The sequence below is a fragment of the Orcinus orca genome, chromosome 12 (genome assembly GCF_937001465.1).
Source record: "Orcinus orca chromosome 12, mOrcOrc1.1, whole genome shotgun sequence".
NCBI classification, from domain to species: Eukaryota; Metazoa; Chordata; class Mammalia; order Artiodactyla; family Delphinidae; genus Orcinus; species Orcinus orca.
Window position 1 is genome coordinate 37,745,170 of NC_064570.1, and position 20,980 is coordinate 37,766,149.

At 36.7% G+C, this 20,980-nt stretch overlaps 1 protein-coding gene across 16 annotated transcripts in view; it reads left to right on the forward strand.

The window, feature by feature from the left end:
• TRDN (triadin) overlaps window positions 1-20,980 on the forward strand; it is a 380,671-nt gene that overhangs the window by 88,515 nt on the left and 271,176 nt on the right. For all 16 annotated transcript variants that reach the window (XM_049695258.1, XM_049695261.1, XM_049695255.1 and 13 more), the window contains exon 5: window positions 12,346-12,405. In XM_049695258.1, coding sequence (XP_049551215.1) covers window positions 12,346-12,405 — 60 coding nt within the window. The remainder of the gene's footprint in view (window positions 1-12,345; window positions 12,406-20,980) is intronic.

The window sequence follows — 20,980 nt, forward strand, 5'->3', positions numbered from 1 at the left end:
TTGATTTACGTAAGAAATTTGAAAACAAAGGCTGTCTTTGCCCATTAGTTAACATGGCAAACATTTTCAAAGTAAGTGAGCGGCAGCACCAAAGTTTAGATGAAATATACCTAAAGCAAGAATTACAATTGAAATATAAAGCAATATCATTTTATCCTAAATTATTACATTATACAATTTTTATTGAGTTATAATTAACATACAATATTATATTAGTTTCAGGTGTACAAAATAGTGATTCAGTATTTTTATGCATTATGAAATGTTCACTGCAGTAAAACCAATTACCATCCATCACTATACACAGTTGCTACAAAATTATGGACTATATTCCCTATGTGTACATTACATTCCTGTGATTTTTTGTTTTATGGCTGGAAGTTTATACTTCTTAATCCCTTTCATCTATTTCGTCTGGCCCTCTCCTCGCACTCCCCCAGTAATCACCAGTTTGTTCTCTGTATCTCTTGGAATCTAAAAAATAAACAAACAAAACAAAGCAGCAACAACAAAAAACAAGCAACCAAATTAAAAAATGGGCAGAGGAGCTAAATAAACAGTGTATTTTAAAACGAAGTTAAAAATATATGTCTATTCAGCATAGGCAGCTTAGCATTTTTCTATTTCTTTTTCAAAAAAAAAGATACTGGTTTCTCACAAACCTAATACGATTTTTCTTTCATAGTTCTGTATTAACATTCATGTGATGTGGACTTTCCAGATTATGTAAACATTCATAAAAGGATAATTTTTACTGGGGATAGAGCTTTTTAATTTTTTGTACTAACATTGCTAAGTGCAACGTAATGGATATACTTATCTCTTTTTACAGTTTATTCTTACTTAAACCTTAGTCTATAATAAGTCTGTATGTAAGAATAATCATTACAGCATTTATGTTCTTTGAAATATGTAATTTTAGGAGACAATAATAGTCTCTTAACAAGAAATTACATTTATAATGTCACTTTCTGACATCTAGCTTTAAAGTTAAGAAAGAATACTTTTAGTCCTTCGGACCGATACATACTCATTTTTTTGGGAAGGAAAAATTGATCTTCAATTTTGGGGACATGGTGGCCTTATGAACTAAATTATCACTTGCCTTTGTGGAAAGAGCCAAAATCCCCTGTACATTATGTTGAATTTCCTTGCTTTCCAACTACTTGCTCTTTGAACTAAGGAACCATCTTGAAGTTTGAACAGGACCCAAATATGAAGGCTGATATTCTGTGAAATTGTTCCTGATGCATGCCAATGGCAGAGGAAGAAGCTCTTCTTTACTTAGAGCAAAACAAATTACATTCTCCTTATAATCGTGTTTTAAGATTTCCCTAAAGCTCCTGGGGTTGAAAAGAGCCCAGTAAATTTAAACTCAGTTCTTTCATTGTGTATTTTTCTCACTTTATTGAAATCCACATTAGCTCTTTGCAGTCAGGGTGAATAAGGAAGAACCAGGGAATCTGAGCTTCATAAATATTCAAGACTTTAGGATTAGGCCATTCAGAAGGTTGTATCACGTCACTGGGAGTAAGATAGATGGACATGTTTCTGTGCCAGAGATTTCATTACATCCGTCTTTGTTGGCAGTTTCGGTGCCTTACCCCAGGCAGAACTTTAAGTGTCTGAAAAATACTGTGAGTGAAAAAAGGAGGGAGAATGGAAAGGTGACTAAACTTGTTAAAATTCGTAGCCTCAGAATACTGGTTACCAGGTTGGCCCTAGTAACACTGTTAAGTAGATACATTAATCTTTGGACTACGCCTCTAAATAAGTCTAGATTAAAACTCGGCTCCATAACTGCACTGCTGCATATTGCCCTCAGGCTGCTCAAGGAACTCACTGCTTTATCTTCTGGTTGTCTTTCCCAATATTGATCAGACCTGTGAGGACAAGGGGCAAAACGCAGAGAGAGCAGACAGTGAGGCTTGGTGATGGGATCAGAATGAAAAAGGCTGAGGAGAGATTTGATGAATGATCCAGAGACTTACTTCTCTAAGGAGTTGCAGCTGTAGTGAACCCTGGGCCCAAAAGAGCTCATTTCTATCAAGGCAAGCAAACTGGAACCACAGTGATGGAAATGATACTGGTAACACTGGAGCCTGAAGGAGCAAGCCGATGAAAGCAAGGGATTAAATTTTGGTGCCAACATCATGGAGAATAAAAAGGCTGAGACAGGACTTCCCTGGTGGCACAGTGGTTAAGAATCCGCCTGCTAACGTAGGGGACGTGGGTTGGAGCTCTCGTCCAGGAAGATCCCACATGCCGCGGAGCAACTAAGCCTGTGTGCCACAACTATTGAGCCCGCGTGCCACAACTACTGAAGCATGGTGTGCCTAGTGCCCATGCTCCGCAATAAGAGAAGCCGCCACGATGAGAAGCACATGCACCACAACAAAGAGTAGCCCCCCGCTCTCCGCAACTAGAGAGAGCCCATGTGCAGCAACAAAGACCCAGCACAGCCAAAAATAAAATAAATTTAAAAAAAAAAGAAAGGCTGAGACAGCTCGACTCAGGCCCAACCATTTTAAGTAGCTCCTGTTGGAGCAAGAATACTCTCAGGGTTGCTGCATTCCTATCTGGAAATAAGATTGGGTGTGTAATTGAGAAGCCTGTGAATGAGAAACTGTTAGGTTTATATGTATTCCAGATTCTTTTCAACTCTGTACGTTCCGTTTTTCAAAATCACGAGAGTTTGGTCTCTTGTGGAAAAAAGTAAGTCCAGTTAAGACATCATTTGAATCTGATGCACAGAGTTGAGAATCACTGGTAATTTTTGTTTTTGTTTTTGTTTTTTTTTTTTAACTACCTAACATGTAGAACAAAAGAAATAGAAATTTTGAACCCTTTCAAGTTAGGTGGAATAGCATAGCCCACTTTTAACTCCTGTCCCAATATTTTTCTGTTGAAATGAACATGATATTTGACTGTCAATATTTTATTATAGGCATAATTGTCAATTATATAATGTCAATTTATAGATATATTTTATATAAACGTCTGTGGATAAGTTAAGGCAAAATATTAAAAATGCACAGTGTTTTAAATTTTATTATTATTTAGCTTTACAGTGTTCCAGAAAAACAATATTAAAAAACCCTAACTTATTGGCACCCATATTGATCACTGTAGGAAGAAATGCTTTAAAAATGCATTGGTAACATGCTTTTAAGTTTCCTCCATGTCTTTTCATGGCTTGATAGTGTATTTCTTTTTATTGCTGAGTAATATTCCATTGTCTGGAGGTACCACAATGTATTTCTTCATTCACCTACTGAAGGACACCTCGGTTACTTCCAAGTTTTAGCAATTATGAATAAAGTTCCTTTAAACAAACAAAAAAACAAACAAAAAAACCCTACTACCCTTTGTACAAGTGTTGCAGTTTACAATACCTTTCACATACATTTTTAAATTTCCACAAATAGTAAAATTCTGCAACTTTCTCCAACATTTCTAATAGAAAGTAAAAAGGTTGAGAAATGCAACATTTTACTGTCCCAAATTTTCAACCACACTCATTTTAGTGTTTAAATCATTTGTGCGTCGTGTCTTAAAGAACTGGTGAGATACTATCTACCACAACTTTCTATATTGTGCAAGAGTTGATAGCTTATAATCTTGCTTAAACATTTATTTTTTAATTCAGTATATATTTATCAAGTGGTTAGTATATACCAATTATTATTGAAAATTTACTGTGGAACAAAATAGACATAGTTTTTGCCCTCATCAAATTTAGAATTTAGTGAGGGAGACAAGTAATAATAATAATAGCCAATATTTTACATGATGCTTATTAGATATCAGGTGCTGCTCTAAATCCTTTACATTTTAACTTATTTTAATCCTCATGTAAATCTATGTGGTAGGTACTATTATTAACCTCATTTTACAGATGAGGAAGTGAAGTTCACACAACTAGTAGGTATGAGAATTAAATTTGAATGAAGCAGATTGACTCAAGCATTAGTTATCTTAAACACTAAGCTGCATTTTAATACATGCCAGCGATGACAATATTTTTGTATAGATCTTTTAATAGCTTATGTATGTCTAGATTTTCATAACGAAATGCATTTTTTTTGGCGGTACGCGGGCCTCTCACTGTTGTGGCCTCTCCCGTTGCAGAGCACAGGCTCCGGACGCGCAGGCTCAGTGGCCATGGCTCACGGGCCCAGCCGCTCCGCAGCATGTGGGATCTTCCCAGACCGGGGCACGAACCCATGTCCCCTGCATCGGCAGGCAGACTCTCAACCACTGCGCCACCAGGGAAGCCCACGAAATGCATTTTTAATTACACTAGAATACTATTGATTTATGCCATCTTTTGTACGACAATTATTCAAATAATCATTTAATGACCATTGCAATCCAGAAATAATGAATACTCTAAATAATACTAATTTTTTATTTTTTCTCAGCAAAAGAATACATTATTATATCTGCTTCTCTTGTTTCCCAGCACTTCACAAGTCTGGTGCTGAGACTAATACCTCTTCAGAGACATTGGACTCTAACCCAATTGCTTATTTGGCATTAGACTTTAGAAAAACAGCCTGATTTAGGAGGGTATATTTTTTGGTTATCACCGTTGAGTTATAAAACATGAAAACCAGAGTTTACATTCTTTGAGTTCCTTTAATTAAAAAAATGCATTAAATTGAGTTATTTGTAGTGAGGTGGATGGACCTAGAGTCTGTCATACGGAGTGAAGAAAGTCAGGAAGAGAAAAATAAATACAGTATACTAACACATATATATGGAATCTAAAAAAAAAAATGGTTCTGAAGGACCTAGGGGCAGGACGGGAATAAAGATGCAGACGTAGAGAATGGACTTGAGGACATGGAGAGGGGGAAGTGTTAGCTGGGATGAAGTGAGAGAGTGGCACTGACATGTATACACTACCAAATGTAAAACAGATAGCTAGTAGGAAGCAGGGGCATAGCACAGGGAGATCAGCTCGGTGCTTTGTGACCACCTAGAGGGGTGGGGTAGGGAGGGTGGGAGGGAGATGCAAGAGGGAGAGGATATGGGGATATAAGTATACGTATAGCTGATTCACTTTGTTATACAGCAGAAACTAACACAACAATGTAAAGCAATTATACTTCGATAAAGATGTTTAAAAAAATAATAAAATAAAATAAAGCCTAGCATGATGAAGTATTGGTTTTAGAATGGGAGATGAATAATAACAATAAGTATCTAGAAGGAGACTTCTACTCTTTTCTCCACTTCTCATATTCACATATACTTCCCTACAGATAATGAGAAAGGGGATAGGGGAAAACCAGGACTAGTGAAAGAAGTCAGAATACACTTCCCATCTTCTTTGGAAGTAACTTGCCCCTTCTCTTGAGTGCCCCTCATATCATAATGGACAGAGTAAACACTAGTGGAGAACTGATACATTAGGTAAGGTTACCAATAACTCAGGAAAACAAAGGGATCCTTTTCATTGCTTCCTGACACATTGAGCTGTCACTCTTCATTTATTTTTCCCTTCTCCAGTTATCAAAATTCAAATTGACCATTGTACCTTTAAGGACCTTGGACAGTCTCACACTTGGATTGAGATACTTTGACCTCTGTGCTTTCTAAGCCACAAAACAATCTTTGAGGTTTACTGTTACCAAAATGGCTTATCATTCCAACTAGAATCTGTTGCTGAGACTTATCATGTTCTCAGGTTGGACTCTAACCTATTGGCAAAGCACATACATTTGGAGGTAAATAATGACCACTTTGACCTTCTTTGTCCCTTGTATCCAGAATTGGTTCAGTTTAAGTGAACTGTTCTTAAAGAATGCAAAAGGTTAAATGAAATTTAACCTACTATACATTACTGTTATGTTGCATAAGGTAGAGGCATTTACCTGTCTATAGAAATTATTGAATAACTAGAAGATAGTATTAATATAAGAAATTTTATTTTTCTTTGAAGTTTGCCGAAAACCATAGGGCAATAAATTTCCACTTACTGACTTGACTCTTTTACATTTAATTTTCCATTCTTACACAAATAGTTCTTTGCGGGCAAGAATAATTGAGGGTAAAAAATTAGGCATCATCTGCTTATGAGAAAAATATCCTTCTGAAGTCTAAATTGGTATCATGCTGTTACTCAATTGGGCAGGAGCCTGAATGGTCATCATTTCCTGGCTAAAGTGTAAGGAGACAGAACTAGCACACTGTGTAGAGGCTACATTGGATTCTTTGGACATCTGTTAGCCAGAGACAGTGACCATAGTGATGTAATACAATCCCCAAAGAAAATGTAATGTTGCAATGAAACATGCAGAGACATTTAATTTATCCTTAAGTTTGAATTGTAGGTGCAGAAAATTTTTCCTTCTTCCTGTCTAGGTTCTATGGCTGGTCTAATAATTAAATTGATATAAGACAGATTAACGGGAGAAAAATAAACATTGTTCATACATACGGGAGCCCCATAAAAATATGAGACTCAAAGGGCAGCCAGGTAATTGAGACATATATAAATAACATCCTGAGCTAAGGAAAATAGGAGGGGTCTGAGTATACAAAAGGAAGGAAGGCTATTCACAGGAAGGGAGAGTAGGCGTTTGGAAAACAAAGAGTGTCATGTTATGCAGATAAGTTTCTTGGTATCTCTGGTAATAGCTCTCTCCTTGGTACAGGACCCCTTTCCAATGTAAATTTAGGCAGTTGAGGGGAAGGTTAACAGCTTTTCCTGCTGGGCTTTTTTTTTTTTTTTTTGCGGTACGCGGGCCTCTCACAGTTGCAGTCTCTCCCGTTGCGGAGCACAGGCTCCGGACGCGCAGGCTCAGCGGCCATGGCTCACGGGCCTAGCCGCTCCGCGGCATGTGGGATCTTCCCAAACCGGGGCACGAACCCGTGTTCCCTGCATTGGCAGGCGGACTCTCAACCACTGCGCCACCAGGGAAGCCCCTGCTGGGATTTGATTGCATTTAGCTGAAAAATAATCCTTATGCCAAAGAGATAAATTTTGAGGTAGTGAAATCTGCTCCCTTTCAGAATCATCAGAAATAAATTTCTTTTGTCTTCTGTAAGCAAAGAAATGTATGTGTGTATGACTTTACAAGGTTAGCTGTGCTTGTCTGCACTTCCTGTACAGAGATACTAACAGTCTTCAAGTGATCATCAGTTAAAAATAGTTGATGATGTTCCTGCAAAACAACGTCTATGTAAGTCATTATATTTCATCATGAGCTGTAGAGATTTGTGTCTGTGTGTGTGTGTGTGTGTGTGTGTGTGTGTGTGTGTGTGTGTTTTAATCCATAACTCCCACTTATAAGAGATCTGAGTGGATCTGCCCAGAGCAGTGGGGCTGTCTTAGTTTACATAAAGCTGAAGTGCAGAATCAGGAAAATAGAAAGTTGGGACTATTCTTGAGACTGTGAAATTGAGCAGGACCCTGGGGGAACTTTCGAGGTACAAAAGCCCCAGCCCCCAAAATTCTGAAAGAGTAGAGGAATCTCAGCACGTGTTTCCTGCCAGGATCCTTGTACTGTGGTTTGTACCCAAAGCACAGAATCCCCAGTGCCTGCTTTTGTTGATGTCTATAGAAAATGCTGGCTGGTCTGGACACATTTGCCCCAAATTCCAACTGTGCATGAAAACTTCAGAATATTTTAAAAGTTCAAATTTATTTTCTCTTAGGAGCAGGAAGAAAATACTCCTTGAAAGGGTGTTAGCAAAGGAAGGTGAGAGTAGGGAGAACCTTAATTTGGATCCTCTTTTAGTTGAAATACAACCTTTAAGAAACTTTTGACAACCATTGACCAGAACTTTATGTAAATTGCTTCCCTATATATCAGCTGTTTTTGGAAGAAAAACGCATCCCTGCAACCACTTCTTAGAACTGTCTTGATTTTTCAGCAATTTAAACTATAATATAGTTCTGTGTAGAGAATGTCACTGTAGTTTTGGGTGTATATGTGTGTGGGTGCTGATAATTTTGTATTTTCATTGGGAGTGGAAAAGGAAAACAATTCAAGGTGAAAAAATTATTCTTAAATATTCATTTTTATAAAACTTATTAAAGAATTTTGTTATAACAAAAAAATAAACACTCTGAAATATATTGTCATCATTTTTTATTTATTTTTATTGAAGTATAATTGATTTACAATGTTGTGTTAGTTTCAGGTATACAGCAGTGATTCAGTTTTATATATATATATATATATATGTATATGTGTATATGTGTATATATATATATACACATGTTCTTTTTCAGATTCTTTTTCCTTACAGGTTTTATAAACTATTGAGTATAGTTCCCCATGCTATACAGTAGTAGGTCCTTGTTGGTTATCTATTTTATATATAGTAGTGTGTATATTGTTAATCCCACAAGAAAAATCTCTAATAAACAACCTAACCTTACACCTGAAACAACTAGAGAAAGAAGAACAAACAAAACCTAAAGTTAGTAGTAGGAAAGAAATCATAAATATCAGAGCAGAAATAAATTGAGACGAGGAAAACAATAGAAAAACTGGTTCTTTGAAAAGACAAAATTGATAAACCTTTAGCCAAACTCATCAAGAAAAAAAGTGATAGGGCCCAAATCAGTAAAATCAGAAATGAGAAAGGAGAAGTTACGACCGACACCACAGAAATACAGAGGACCATAAGACACTACTATAAACAACTATATGCCAATAAAATGGACAACCTAGAAGAAATGGACAAATTCTTAGAATGGTGCAATCTCCCAAGACTGAACCAGGAAGAAATAGAAAATATGAACAGACCAATTACAAGTACTGAAATTGAATCTGTGATTTAAAAACTCCCAACAAAAAAAAGCCCAGGACCAGATGGCTTCACAGGCGAATTCTATCAAACATTTTGAGAAGAGTTAACACCTTCCCTGTTGAAACTATTCCAAAAAATTGCAGAGGAAGGAATACTTCCAAACTCATTATGTGAGGCCATCATCACCCTGATACCAAAACCAGACAAAGATACCACAAAAAAGAAAATTACAAGCCAATGTCACCAATGAACATAAAAATTATCATCATTTTTTAAAGTCTAATTCTCCTTTACTTTCATCTATTTTTATTTTTGCTTAAGTGAAACTTATTATGAAGTGTAACCAACATTCCTGGACTTACCTCCCACTTTAAGGTTACCTCCCTTTCGTGTATTTGGGGAAAAGTGGAGGGAATATGTTTCCCTCCTGCCTTTTCCTGAGTGGTGATCTGCATCCCAATCTTTTTGAGATTTGTCTTCTTTCACTTTATGTTTTTCCCCTCCAGGATGGATCCCTGCTCATTACAATTCTGGTCATAATCTAGAGCTCATTCCCTTTTGGTCGGCTGCTGCTGGGTGCACAAGAGCTAAGGCTAAGGGGAACCCAGGTTTCTTCTACTACTGTTATTTTTTCTGTTCTCTGATGTGCAAGCTTTCACCTACCTTGCAGGAAACCCCATCATGAACCAACATGGATTGTCTAATTCCATAAACCACCACCTTGTCTAAACAGTGTATTTACCCAGTTAAGTTAGGCTAGGAGGCTCTGACAGGATTACCCAGGCAGAATGGCCTTTTGAACCTAATCCTTCAGAAGATTCTAACTTGTGTCTGATCTTCCTGTATGAGTTCTAGAATCTCTCTTTTATTCCTCTGAGTACCCAGTGGATATCTGTGGAATATAAACACACACACACACACACACACACACACCCCTCTAAAGGAAAAATATTATTCTCAATGACAGATTTAAGGCCTTTTTCAATCACAATAGATGTAACATTTCATATAAATTTTTAATTTAGAAAATTTCATCCCATTTCTACATTCAAATTAATCCCTAACAGGAGTAAGAAATTATTTCTTAAGGATGATTCCCTTAGCACATGCAAAGACTACTCTAAATCTTTGGCATTTTACTTACTTTATCAGGCTGAGTTATACAAGGCCACAATCTTCTCCATAGCTTCTGTTTGTTTAAATAGGAGGGAGGAAGCAGAATGGTATTGGCAGGGGAGAATTCTGAGGGTTTTTTTAAATTAACTTGTAGAAAATTTAACCCTGTAGATGACTTGAAAAGGTCATTTGCCCACCCCTAGGACCAGACAAGTACTGTCTAAAACTAGTATAATGTGAGCCACATAAGTATTTAAAATTTTTTGAGTAGCCACATTAAAAAAATGTAAAAAGAAAAATACAAAATTAATTTTAATAACATGTATTATTTAACCCCAAATATCAGTCAGGGCTTAATCAAAGAAGCAAAAGTAGGAAATTATACAGGTATATTAAGACATTTATTACAAGGAATTGGCCTGTGTGGTTGTGGGGACTGGCCGAGCCAATGAGAACCCATAGGACAGGCAGTCAAGAAGTGAAGATCATGGGTGAGCTGGAGCCCACGGGCATGGACCAACGCTGTCATCCACCCAAAGAATTTCTTCCCTCTCCCAGGAAACCTCAAACTTGTTTTTGAGACCTTCCAGTGGAATCAGACAAGCCCACCCAGATGATCCAGAACCACCTTATTTAAAGCTAATGAACTAGGCATTTTAATTACATATGCAAAATACCTTCACAGCAACTTCTAGATTAGTGTTCATTTGAATGATTTGGGATAGTAGCCTAGCCAAGTTGACATATAAATAAAACCATCACACTCAATATGTCCAAAATAATATCGTTCTATATGTAATTAATATAAAAATTATTAATGAGGTATTTTACATTCTTTTTAATATTAAGTCATCATAATTCATTATGTACTTACACTTATAGCACATCTCAATTTGGACTAACCACATATCATGTCTTTAATATGTACACATGTCTAGTGGACACTGCATTGGAAAATGTAGGTCTAGACAGTGACAAAGAGTGATTGGACTGTTGCTCTAAAGATACAAGTTCCCAACAGGAGTCATTTCACAATATCTAAAGACATTTTTTATAGTCATGACTGGGGATGGGGATGGGGGCTAGAAGCATCTAGTAAGTAGGGATGCTGCTAAATACTCTACAGTGCACAGAGTAGCCCCACTCCACCTCCAAATAACAATTTCCCCAATCTAAAAAGTCAATAATGCTAAGATGAAGAACCATGCTTTGGAGTAGGATTTGGAGACATAGGGAGGAGATTACTACTAATAATAATGAGGAGAAGGAGAGAAGCTGGAAGCTGGATGTTTCTAAGCCCTTGGGATATCTTTCCTGGTACCTTGAAGCCTTTTTTTCACAAATGTAATTGAATATCTTAACTCTTTTGTATCTCTATTGCCATTTTCAAGGTCAAGGATGAGATAAGGGTAGAGGAGTGGCCTTATAAATAGTATGACTGATTAATGGGGAAAAGGAGGGGAGGAAATCTTCACAGTGGTGATTATCTCTTTAACTGGTGAATGAAAGTCAGTAACTGTCTTTTCTGAAGATATTTAGGATTTTCCTATAGTTGGTCTTGATTTTAGACTTCTAGAAAAATTATAAAAATGCAAATTCAAATCTACAAATGGAGAATTTAGAATATATACAGTAATTAGCACCATCTCAGACCATCTGTGGAATAAAGTTGTGATAAATAAATAAGTAAAACTCATTAGCATTTTTCTAAGAAAAACCATGGTATTTAAGATTAAGTCACTTTTCAGAGGTAGTAATCATATTTGTAAACTCTAATCTCAAATTTACTTCTATCCAAATTAACTGCAACTTCAGAATTAACTTTATTTTCTAAGCCTTGGCAATGTATGTTTACTGAAACTGGCAGCAGATTGAATATATTTGTTAAAACCTGATATTTAGAAAAAATGTAACAACTAACATTCTATGAAATGTGTCATATCTTCATGCAGTAATTATTGGTTAAATGCAATGCCAAATTTTGATTATAAACATAGCTTAGAGTCAATACTTCTGAGATATATTTCCTATTAGATAGTTGTTACAGTTCATTTCACAAATTCTTAATTTAATATGTAAAAACTAAATCTTCCTAAATCTAAATGATATTTTTTACTAAGGAGTCTTAATATACATTGAGAGTAATTGAAATAGAACATAATTATAATTTGTGATCAGATTTAGCACTGAAAACAGTGGCAACATTTATTGATTTAAGTTTTTAAGCTTTTTCAATAACTAAATTTTAGGTAACTCCAATTTTTTCCTTGTTTCAGTAAATGAGGGATTTATGTGGCAATATGTTACAATGACTCTTTCCTTTTAGATACCTTTAAATTTGTTGGCTAAAATAATTTAGACTTCATGCTGGAATTATAATGGTTAGGTCACAGCTATGATTTATATTTTGCACATTTTCAAAAAGAGTTTTTAAAAGTATATCCTATTTTTTCCTAGAAATACACAAAGAAAAGACTGAGAAGCAGGAGAAAACTGAAAGGAAAATACAAACTAAAGGTAAGTGTTAAATTTTGTGTTTATTCTTATTCTTATTCAGGATATATATTTTGTATATTTACATGAGAAAATGGAAAGTTTTCATATTTTGTGCTCTTTTGCTTTAATTGTTGATAGTGTTTAAGTAAGTTTACTTCTAAGTAAACCGCAGGTATAAATATATAATATTTAATTACTGGAATCAAAATAACTTCAAAATGTGTTACAATCTTTCAGTTATTTATTGATACAGTTGGCTTTTGCTTACTGAGATAGTACCACAAACATATTTTTTGACTTATTAGCAAACATTTTTCCTTCTTTAATCAGTTAATATAATAGATCAGAGTTCAATTTTTTTTAACTGGAATTTTTTTATGCCATGCTATACCTTTAAAATCTTTGTCATAGAAATGCAGTCATTATACTATCTCACTGAAGACTGCTGTGGCCCCAGAGCTTGCTTACTCAGCCTCAAGGGGTAGATGGACAGTGACAACATTATGATTAATATCCTTTTCAACTCAACTAAATCTAGTAACTGAAATCTTGCATTAGAGGGATATTACTAATGGCCAGCAATGTCTTGCTCATCTTACAAGCATCACTTTTCTAAGAGTGACCCATGTAGTCATAAAACTTAAAAAGAAAACTCACAGGAAGCACAAACATTCGATAGGACATGTTTCTAAATATGCCCAAGTTTCCCCAATGGTCAGTCTCACATGATACTGGGTGAGTTAAGACAAAAATTAAAATCTCATTATTACTGTATTTGTGTAATAGAGCTGAAAATGAAAGAATTTTCCTAGGATAAAAATTGAATGTTGTCTAATATTTATTATGTCAAAAACTGACTAGTACAAAATTACCTGCACAAACATCAAAGTTGCCAGTAATAGTTTCAAATAATAGAAGTTCTAATTAACCTGAAATTATACCAATATGTGAATCTACATTAAAATACCATGTTTTCTTTTTTAATATACTTCATGAACTTCCTTTTTGTGAAGAGCTCAAATCATTCTGCAGATATTATGTCTTTAATCCTAATATTTGAATTAGTTCCTGATTGGTCAGCCAATCCTTATACAACCAGGGACAATGAAGTTTACTCAACTGAAACCTATTTATATTTGTACTCAGGGAACTAATGTCTTATTTCTGTTCCTTTTCCCTTTTTTTTCGTTCTTAATTCCTTTGGTCAGGGAAATTGGACACAGCTCTTGGGTACGGATTGACTAAGCTAGCCATCACTGAACTGGTTATGTGTTTCTATCTGCTGGAGGTTAAACAGAAATTCAATTGGTTCCACATGATTGGGGAGTCTGCTGTTTTATCTTGCAGACTGTACTACTAATTTAATAGCAATGCTCCTGGAGTGGATGTTGTGATGCAGATGGTACCATTTGCGTTTTGGACTTGGCTCTATTAGAATCCTGCTGTTAAAAGACTGAGCAGTGGGCTGTAGAGAGGGTTTTTTAAACTAGTGAGTCTTGCATAATTAAAACAGTGCATTTGGCTGAAGTTTAAAATAAATTCCTCAAAGGCTGGGCTAGAGATTGGTACCTGAATATATTTCCTGAATAGATCAAATATAGTTTGGGAAAGTGAATGTTTCTCAAGAAAGAGAAAATGGAGCTTCAGCTGTTCAACAGTGAAATGGGCTTCAGAGATACTTTTTTCCACAATTTTTTGTGTGCATATGAACAAAAATTTCATTTTACTGCTTAGTTTCCTCATACAGGTAGAATAGAATAATGCCTGCTTTCTATTCCCAAGTAGTTCAGTGAAAATAAATGTGGTTTCATAGCTGTTCCTATGTCTAGATAAACACATGTTTTCTCTATGCCACATTCTGTCAGTTATGGTTATATATGATGGATAGTTAGGAATTTAAGTTGTTATCAAAGCATTTTGAACTCTTATAAGAAAAGATACATTATATCCAAGGTAATAGTAACCCGAAATGATTATAGAGAAGCCAGCAAATATCAGAGTATAAAGAGATCTATTATGCAGAAGCTGATATATTAACTTCTATCACACAAAATGTCTTCATCCTTCCATATTCTTTGTCCTGAAAATTAACATCACGATTCATCCAAGTTATTCAAGCTAAAAAGCCAGGAGTCATTTTGGCCAGTAGTGGTACTCAATCCTGACTGGACTTTAGAATCATCTGGATAGGTTTAAAAATATATATATATATTCATGTGCAGACTCCATCCTGGTTCCATTAATGTTTGGGAGGTAAGGCTAGAATTCAAGTCAACCTCTTCAGATGAGTAGCCATCTCATTAATATTCTCAATTAAGCACCTAGCCTGGAGTTCAAGTATATCCCACAGAGGTTCTCTTTGACCAACAAGTATGTTAACATAACTTATACCTGGATGTCTTTAGGTGGGACCTGCACCAATCTCCTCCACTCTCATCACTACTGGAGTAGACATTTATTTATCTGCTTTATCTCTGAAGGCATTTGAGTTTCAATCCCTGCCATAGACTTGTTGGTCTCTTTCAATACCAAAGTCCAATCCTGCATGGCCCTTTGTCATCCTCTCTTTTAATTATAATTTAGTCTATTCTCACCTCTCCTCTCCCATTACTATCCCCTCTACAGTCATCTCCCAATTAGGTTATGACAGTTACTTCTTAACTGATTTCCCTGCATTAACCCCTGAAAGCCATGCTAATCACGCTCACGGGCTTAAATCCATTTGTTGTCATCACAGTGCTTTAGAGATAAAAGCCACACTGTCATGACATAAAAGGCCCTCATCATATGATCACTGATAGATAGCCAGTGGTCAGCTTTGTCCACTTTGCCACTTACCTTCCCTACTCTGCAAGCTCATCCACCCCCTGCATTCCCAGCTCTCCCCCTGCTCCCCTCACCACCTCACTCCACATCCCACCAACACCTCCCATGCCATAGGCAGGCTGAACTTCTGGGCAATTCCTAAGCCAGCACTGCTGCTGTCTCATAACTCTGTGCTTTTATATACCTATTCTCTCTGACCATCGGCCACTTGGCAGGCTTCTGCTCATTTCTTTGATTCTCAGATGGAACATCTGTTCCTTCAGTAGGCCTCCTTTGCTGTCCCTCACTCTGTGGGCATTCAGGTACTCCCTCCTTGCTACAGTTACATCCTTGCTTTCAGCCTTTAAAGCATTTTGACACCAAATTTTAATTGTGAGTATATTGATCTAGCTCACTGAGGGCAGGAACTGTGTTTGTCTTTTTATATGTTCTAGGTTGATGTTGACATTTACAATTGTGTGTTTCCTTATTCGTGAACAAAGAGATTCAGGCTCGGTGGTCTCTCAGCTTTCTATCAGCTCTGAATTTGTGTCCTTATATTAAATTAAAAATCATTCTAATATCTAGCAAAGTGCCAAACAGATGAAACACATTCAATGCATGTTGAAATAATTAATGAATGAATGAATTAAGCATTCATTTTCTCTATTTTGTTAATATTTACTTGATTTCTATGGAGAACTCTTCCTTTGACAATCTGTGTTTATTTTCAAGTGTATACAATTATGTGGCTTTAATTGGGCCATTGTAACGTCAAATTTATTTGGTCAGAGGCAATTGAAGAATTTGGCAGTGAGCTCCATATTAAAACAAAAACTATCTGTAACATGTAATCATAAACACCCACAATAAATGTATAATAGTATAGGTTAAAGTAACACAGATTAATTTGGACAATTTGGAAAGTGCAAAAAAAGAAAGATACAAGCAAAACTCAGTTCTCCAGAGAAAAATAGTAATTTATTTTTTTACTTTCCTCTGCTTTTTCCCTCCATGTGGTTACTCTTTTATTGCATGTTGTCTTGTTTCTTTTTCAATTGCAAATTTTATTGTTGGCTTCGGACACCGTTTAGGCTTCTATTTAACTATTAAACATGTCAGTATACTCATAGAACAGAGTAAACCAGAAAAGACTAGAACCTGGTGATAAACATATAACTAGATGAGAGAATTTTGTCTCTCTAGGATGGCTCCTAGCCAAAAGTAGGGCCTTTTAGGCATTCAGAGCAATAGGTGTCTGCTACATCCACCTAGGTTATCAGGTGTTTCGCTGAAGAGCTGACCCCTCAGGCACAGTGAGGAAATTTACACAGCAGAGTGTGTGCTGATGAATGGCATGTAGTTAACATCTGAGTGGGCCAGTTGGTGGGAACGGGGGAGTGTCCTGGCAGACAGATGGTGTAAATAGAAAAACTTGCTATAGCTGTTAGGCAATAATACACGTTAATTTATTTATTGCACTTACTTTGTTCCAAACACCATACTGGGAACTAAGATGCCAACTCAGATGGCTAGGTCAGGGGTCAGTCCTCAAGGAACCAGGTGGGAACTTGGTTAAAGGAGCACAAGAGAAGCCCAGTGACTAGTGTTAGTGTTCGTTTCCTAGGGCTGTTGTAACAAAGTACCAAAAACTGGGAGGCTTAAAATAACAGAAATGTATTGTCTCACAGTTAGAGAGGCTCGAAGTCCAAAGTCAAGGTTTTAGCAGGGTTAGTTCCTTCAGAGGGCTGTGAGGGAGAATGTGCAGGCTTTTCCCAGCTTCAGGGGCGTTTGCTGGCATTCCCTGGCTTGTAGATGAATCACTCCAGTCTCTGCCTTTCCCTTCAAATGGTGCTCTCCCTGCATCTCTGTCCCTTCTTGCTGTGCATATTTGTCTCTGTGTCCAAATTTCCCCTTTTCATAAGGACACCAGTCATATTGGATTAGGAGCCACCCTACTGACCTGATTTTAACGTGATTACCTCTTGTAAAGACCCTATTTCCAAATAAGATCACATTCTGAGGTACAGGAGGTTAGGACATCGGCATATCTTTTCTCACTAACGTAATTAAACCCATAACAGTATCACATGCACAAAGTCAGGGGAACATTTTTCAAAAGGGTTAATAGAGAACACTCATCCTGATTGACTGGTTTAGGATCCTTTCTGAGAGACAATTATAGGACCGGAATCATAGGCTGGCAAAGGCGTAGGGCTGAAGATGAGGCTCAAAAGCCAAAGAGGGCAGGACGTTAAAATGTATCTAAATATCCTGGAGCCCTTTGTGAAAATGCTCTCAGAGCCCACAGGTTAATTTAGTTAGCCTGTGTTGTATAAATTTACTTTTGCCTTCTCTCAGCTGTGCTTAATTTTCTCCTTAAAGTACAAAATATATTTTATTTTCTTCTTTGGCTGCTGTGAATGATAAACCTGTAAAATGAAAACGGAAGGCCCTATGCAAAGCTATGTATCTCCTTCTGCATAGCGATTGTTTGCTTATGAGGAAATCATTATGGTTCTATGGCCATGGAGCCCCAGGTGAAGGGGCAATTACCCATACAATTAAATCAGACTTGAAAGTAAAACTAATCCTTTAGAATTAAAAAAATCTATTTTGTGATTGAAAGCATATGTATCAGATGAGCTTTGTAACTTTAGGTAATTTGCCTAATCTTCACTTTAATACATAAACAAATGTAATTTTATTATGAAAAAGAAGTGTGTGCATTATTGTAGGATAGATTGTAGATAATATGCTTGGAGAATCTAGTCAGTACACTTCGGCTCATAAGAACAAGTCTGCCCAGGATGTGGGATGGACAAGGCAGCATAATCTTGTGGGGAGAGTACTAGTTTAGCAACATAATAACTGAATTCTTCTTCTACTCTGCCATGGACACTTATGCGGCTGTATTTTCTTATCAATGGACAAAGAACTTCAGGCTAATAGATCTCTTAGGTTCCTATCAGCTCTAAAATTGTGTACTTATATTAAAGTAAAAATGATAAATTCTTCCTTTAAGAAGAATGAATAATACAATCTTTGAGAATTTTCTTTACTCAAGAATGCTTTTCTACTGAGTTCATCATTATCATATAAAGTGTGTAGATCATTTTGTCTTAGCACAGAATGGAAATTCGACAAAAAAAGAAAAAAGAAACACAGAGATATACACTAACCAAGAATACATCTGGCATTTTTGTTTAGTGGTGGCTAAAGGATAATTATTTTAAATGGTTTAAAATGAATATGTATCTTGCTCTTTCATAAAAAATGATGAATTGAAACGTGTGTATATGAATTTTATGAAACTGTTTAAAATGTTGACCTATTTAAAATTTATAGACCACTTCAGGGCTAATACCTCTCTCAACAGCAGTGCCAGAAATCTGAGAAATAGAGAAATTAATTAAAGGAAAAATCAGCAAAATCTATTACAGGTAGCTGTGCTCCCCAAAGTGTTTTCTAATGCAAAGGTGTAGTTGTTACATGCTTATCTATCCAATTCCTTTTGCTTCAGACACTCAAGCTTAGTCCAGTCCAATAGCTCTGAAGTCAAATACAAGTTTGACTAAATTAAATTTTCTTGCTAACCATCAATTGAAGAATAGAGTAGCCTATACAAATCAGTACTTTAAAACTTTTGATGCCAACACTTTTGAGTTTTGAACTCAGAGCAGAGAGATCTGCAAAGGATTCTGACAACCTGGCCCCTAATGCCTGCTGCTTGGCCCCTTGAGCGTGTTTTGCCCATTAGGAACCCAGGGTCAGGCGCACTCTGAGCTCTGATACACTTCAGAAAAGGACACAGAGCCCGCCTGGGGGGTTGCCAGGGCCAAGAGCTGTGAAAGCACAGAGCACAGCTGGCAGAGTACTGGAGAGAGAACATATGGGGAGGGTGAGAGACGTGCTTCAGAGTTGAGCTGAGCTGAGTGTTCTGGCCAGGGAAAGGTCAGAGTCTGGGCAAGTGCAGGAACAGCAGGGCCATGCCAACTCAGATGGCAAACATCAGGGCCATTCCAACTTGTGTACTCCATTTGTTTTTAATTATCAGCATGCCGAAGGGAATTTTGTTTTTTGTAAATAAGGATGACAAACAAAGTAAGCTCTAGCAGGTGCAACAAGCTTATTTTGTCCTGAGCTAAAACGATCCTAGCTAAGATGTAACTTACCAAACAGAGCTGGTGACGAGGAAGGTACTTTTTTCTTCTTTCATATGAAAACTTCTGTGAGTTCTAAGCAAAGAGATGCATGAGCAAATGTAATTGTTGCAGCAAATTATTTTTGTTTTAGAGGGATTATTAAGGCAGTTATTGATGGTGGCACTATTTTGATAAAAGCAATTTCAAAGCTTAGTGTTTGAGCTCAGTCTTGCCAAAGTTTGAAGTTTCCATCCAAGAAGCTTCAGTGGCTCCCTGCCATGTTGAACAGCTCCCTAGAGCATGTGGTTCCAGCTGCTCCACTAAGCAGTATTATGGTACCATTTCTGAGGAGGATAATGAAATTCCAGCATACAGCACTGTGTCTGTAAATCAAAACTTCGACTGCGAGGAACTGGATTTTTCCCCAGGGTAACAGGAATAAGGCATTAATATGCTAATTTGAGCCTGAATTCAGACCCCTTGCTCTTTTGATTTTGTATTAATTCTCCCATTTATACCCATGCACGCGTCAATCGGAAAATCCTTTAGTGGAATGGACAACCAGCTGTTGGAGGTGGCTGAGGTCTGGTCCTTCACAGAGGCAGAAACACAGATTAGGTTTTCTCCTGGGGGTCTTGCCAATCAGCGTTTCGAAAGCACAGCTTATCTCATGCAAACTTCCTTTCCCCTAGAGAAACTTTAAAAGAGGCTTTGTTTTTGCCAAGATTTTCTTTTGCTTTTCAGCTTAATTAATAGTGATCCAAAGGAACCGAAGTAAGCTATCTGTGGCCATGTGTGAGTGCTGATGTCCTGCTCCTATTTTGTGAGATTTTTATATTGAACTTAGAAACTTAGAAAACCCAGAAGAACCATTGAATGCGGAAAGGAAAAATAATGTCTAGATGATCTACGATTTTTTTTTTCTCTTCTGTTTCTCACTGGGTTTAAAGAAGTTTTAACAAATTGTAAAATATTTAAATGATTGGAAGCAAGCAGTGCGTATTATATCCATACAAATCATCAGTAAATAGAATTGTACTAGAAGATGAAAATAGCTCTTCTTATAATATTTTAGAATTTCCCTTGTTCAAGAATATCTATTAAGAGTCCACTGTGAGTCAGACACCATGTGATGAGCCAGGATACAAAAATAAAACAATATGGCATAGCCCCTAAAGAGAGTTCACCTTCTTGGGAGTCAGATTTATGAACAATTGCTGTATTATTACTTAATGGATAAGATAGAATTATGCACATGGTGCAGTTGGCATATGGAATAAGTAGATATCAACCAACCCTCTGCAGAGGAAGAGACATTTGAGCCAGGACTGAAAGGGTACATGGAACAGAGGAAATGTGGGTGTGGGAAATCTAAGTGAAGGCACAAGCAGAGATGCAAAGGCATTAGGAGGGCATGTGGCATGTTTATGGATTCCCAAACATTTTGTTATAACTGGAATGTAAAGTTCAAGGGGAAATTCCTGGTAGGTAAGATTGGATTGATAAGCAAATGTCAGATCACTGAAACAATGAAATATTTTTATATTTGATATAGCACCTACCATGTGACAGATTACCATGCTAAGCAATGAGGGAGATACTAACACTTGTATAAGATCAATGGTATGATCAGATTTTCATGTTAG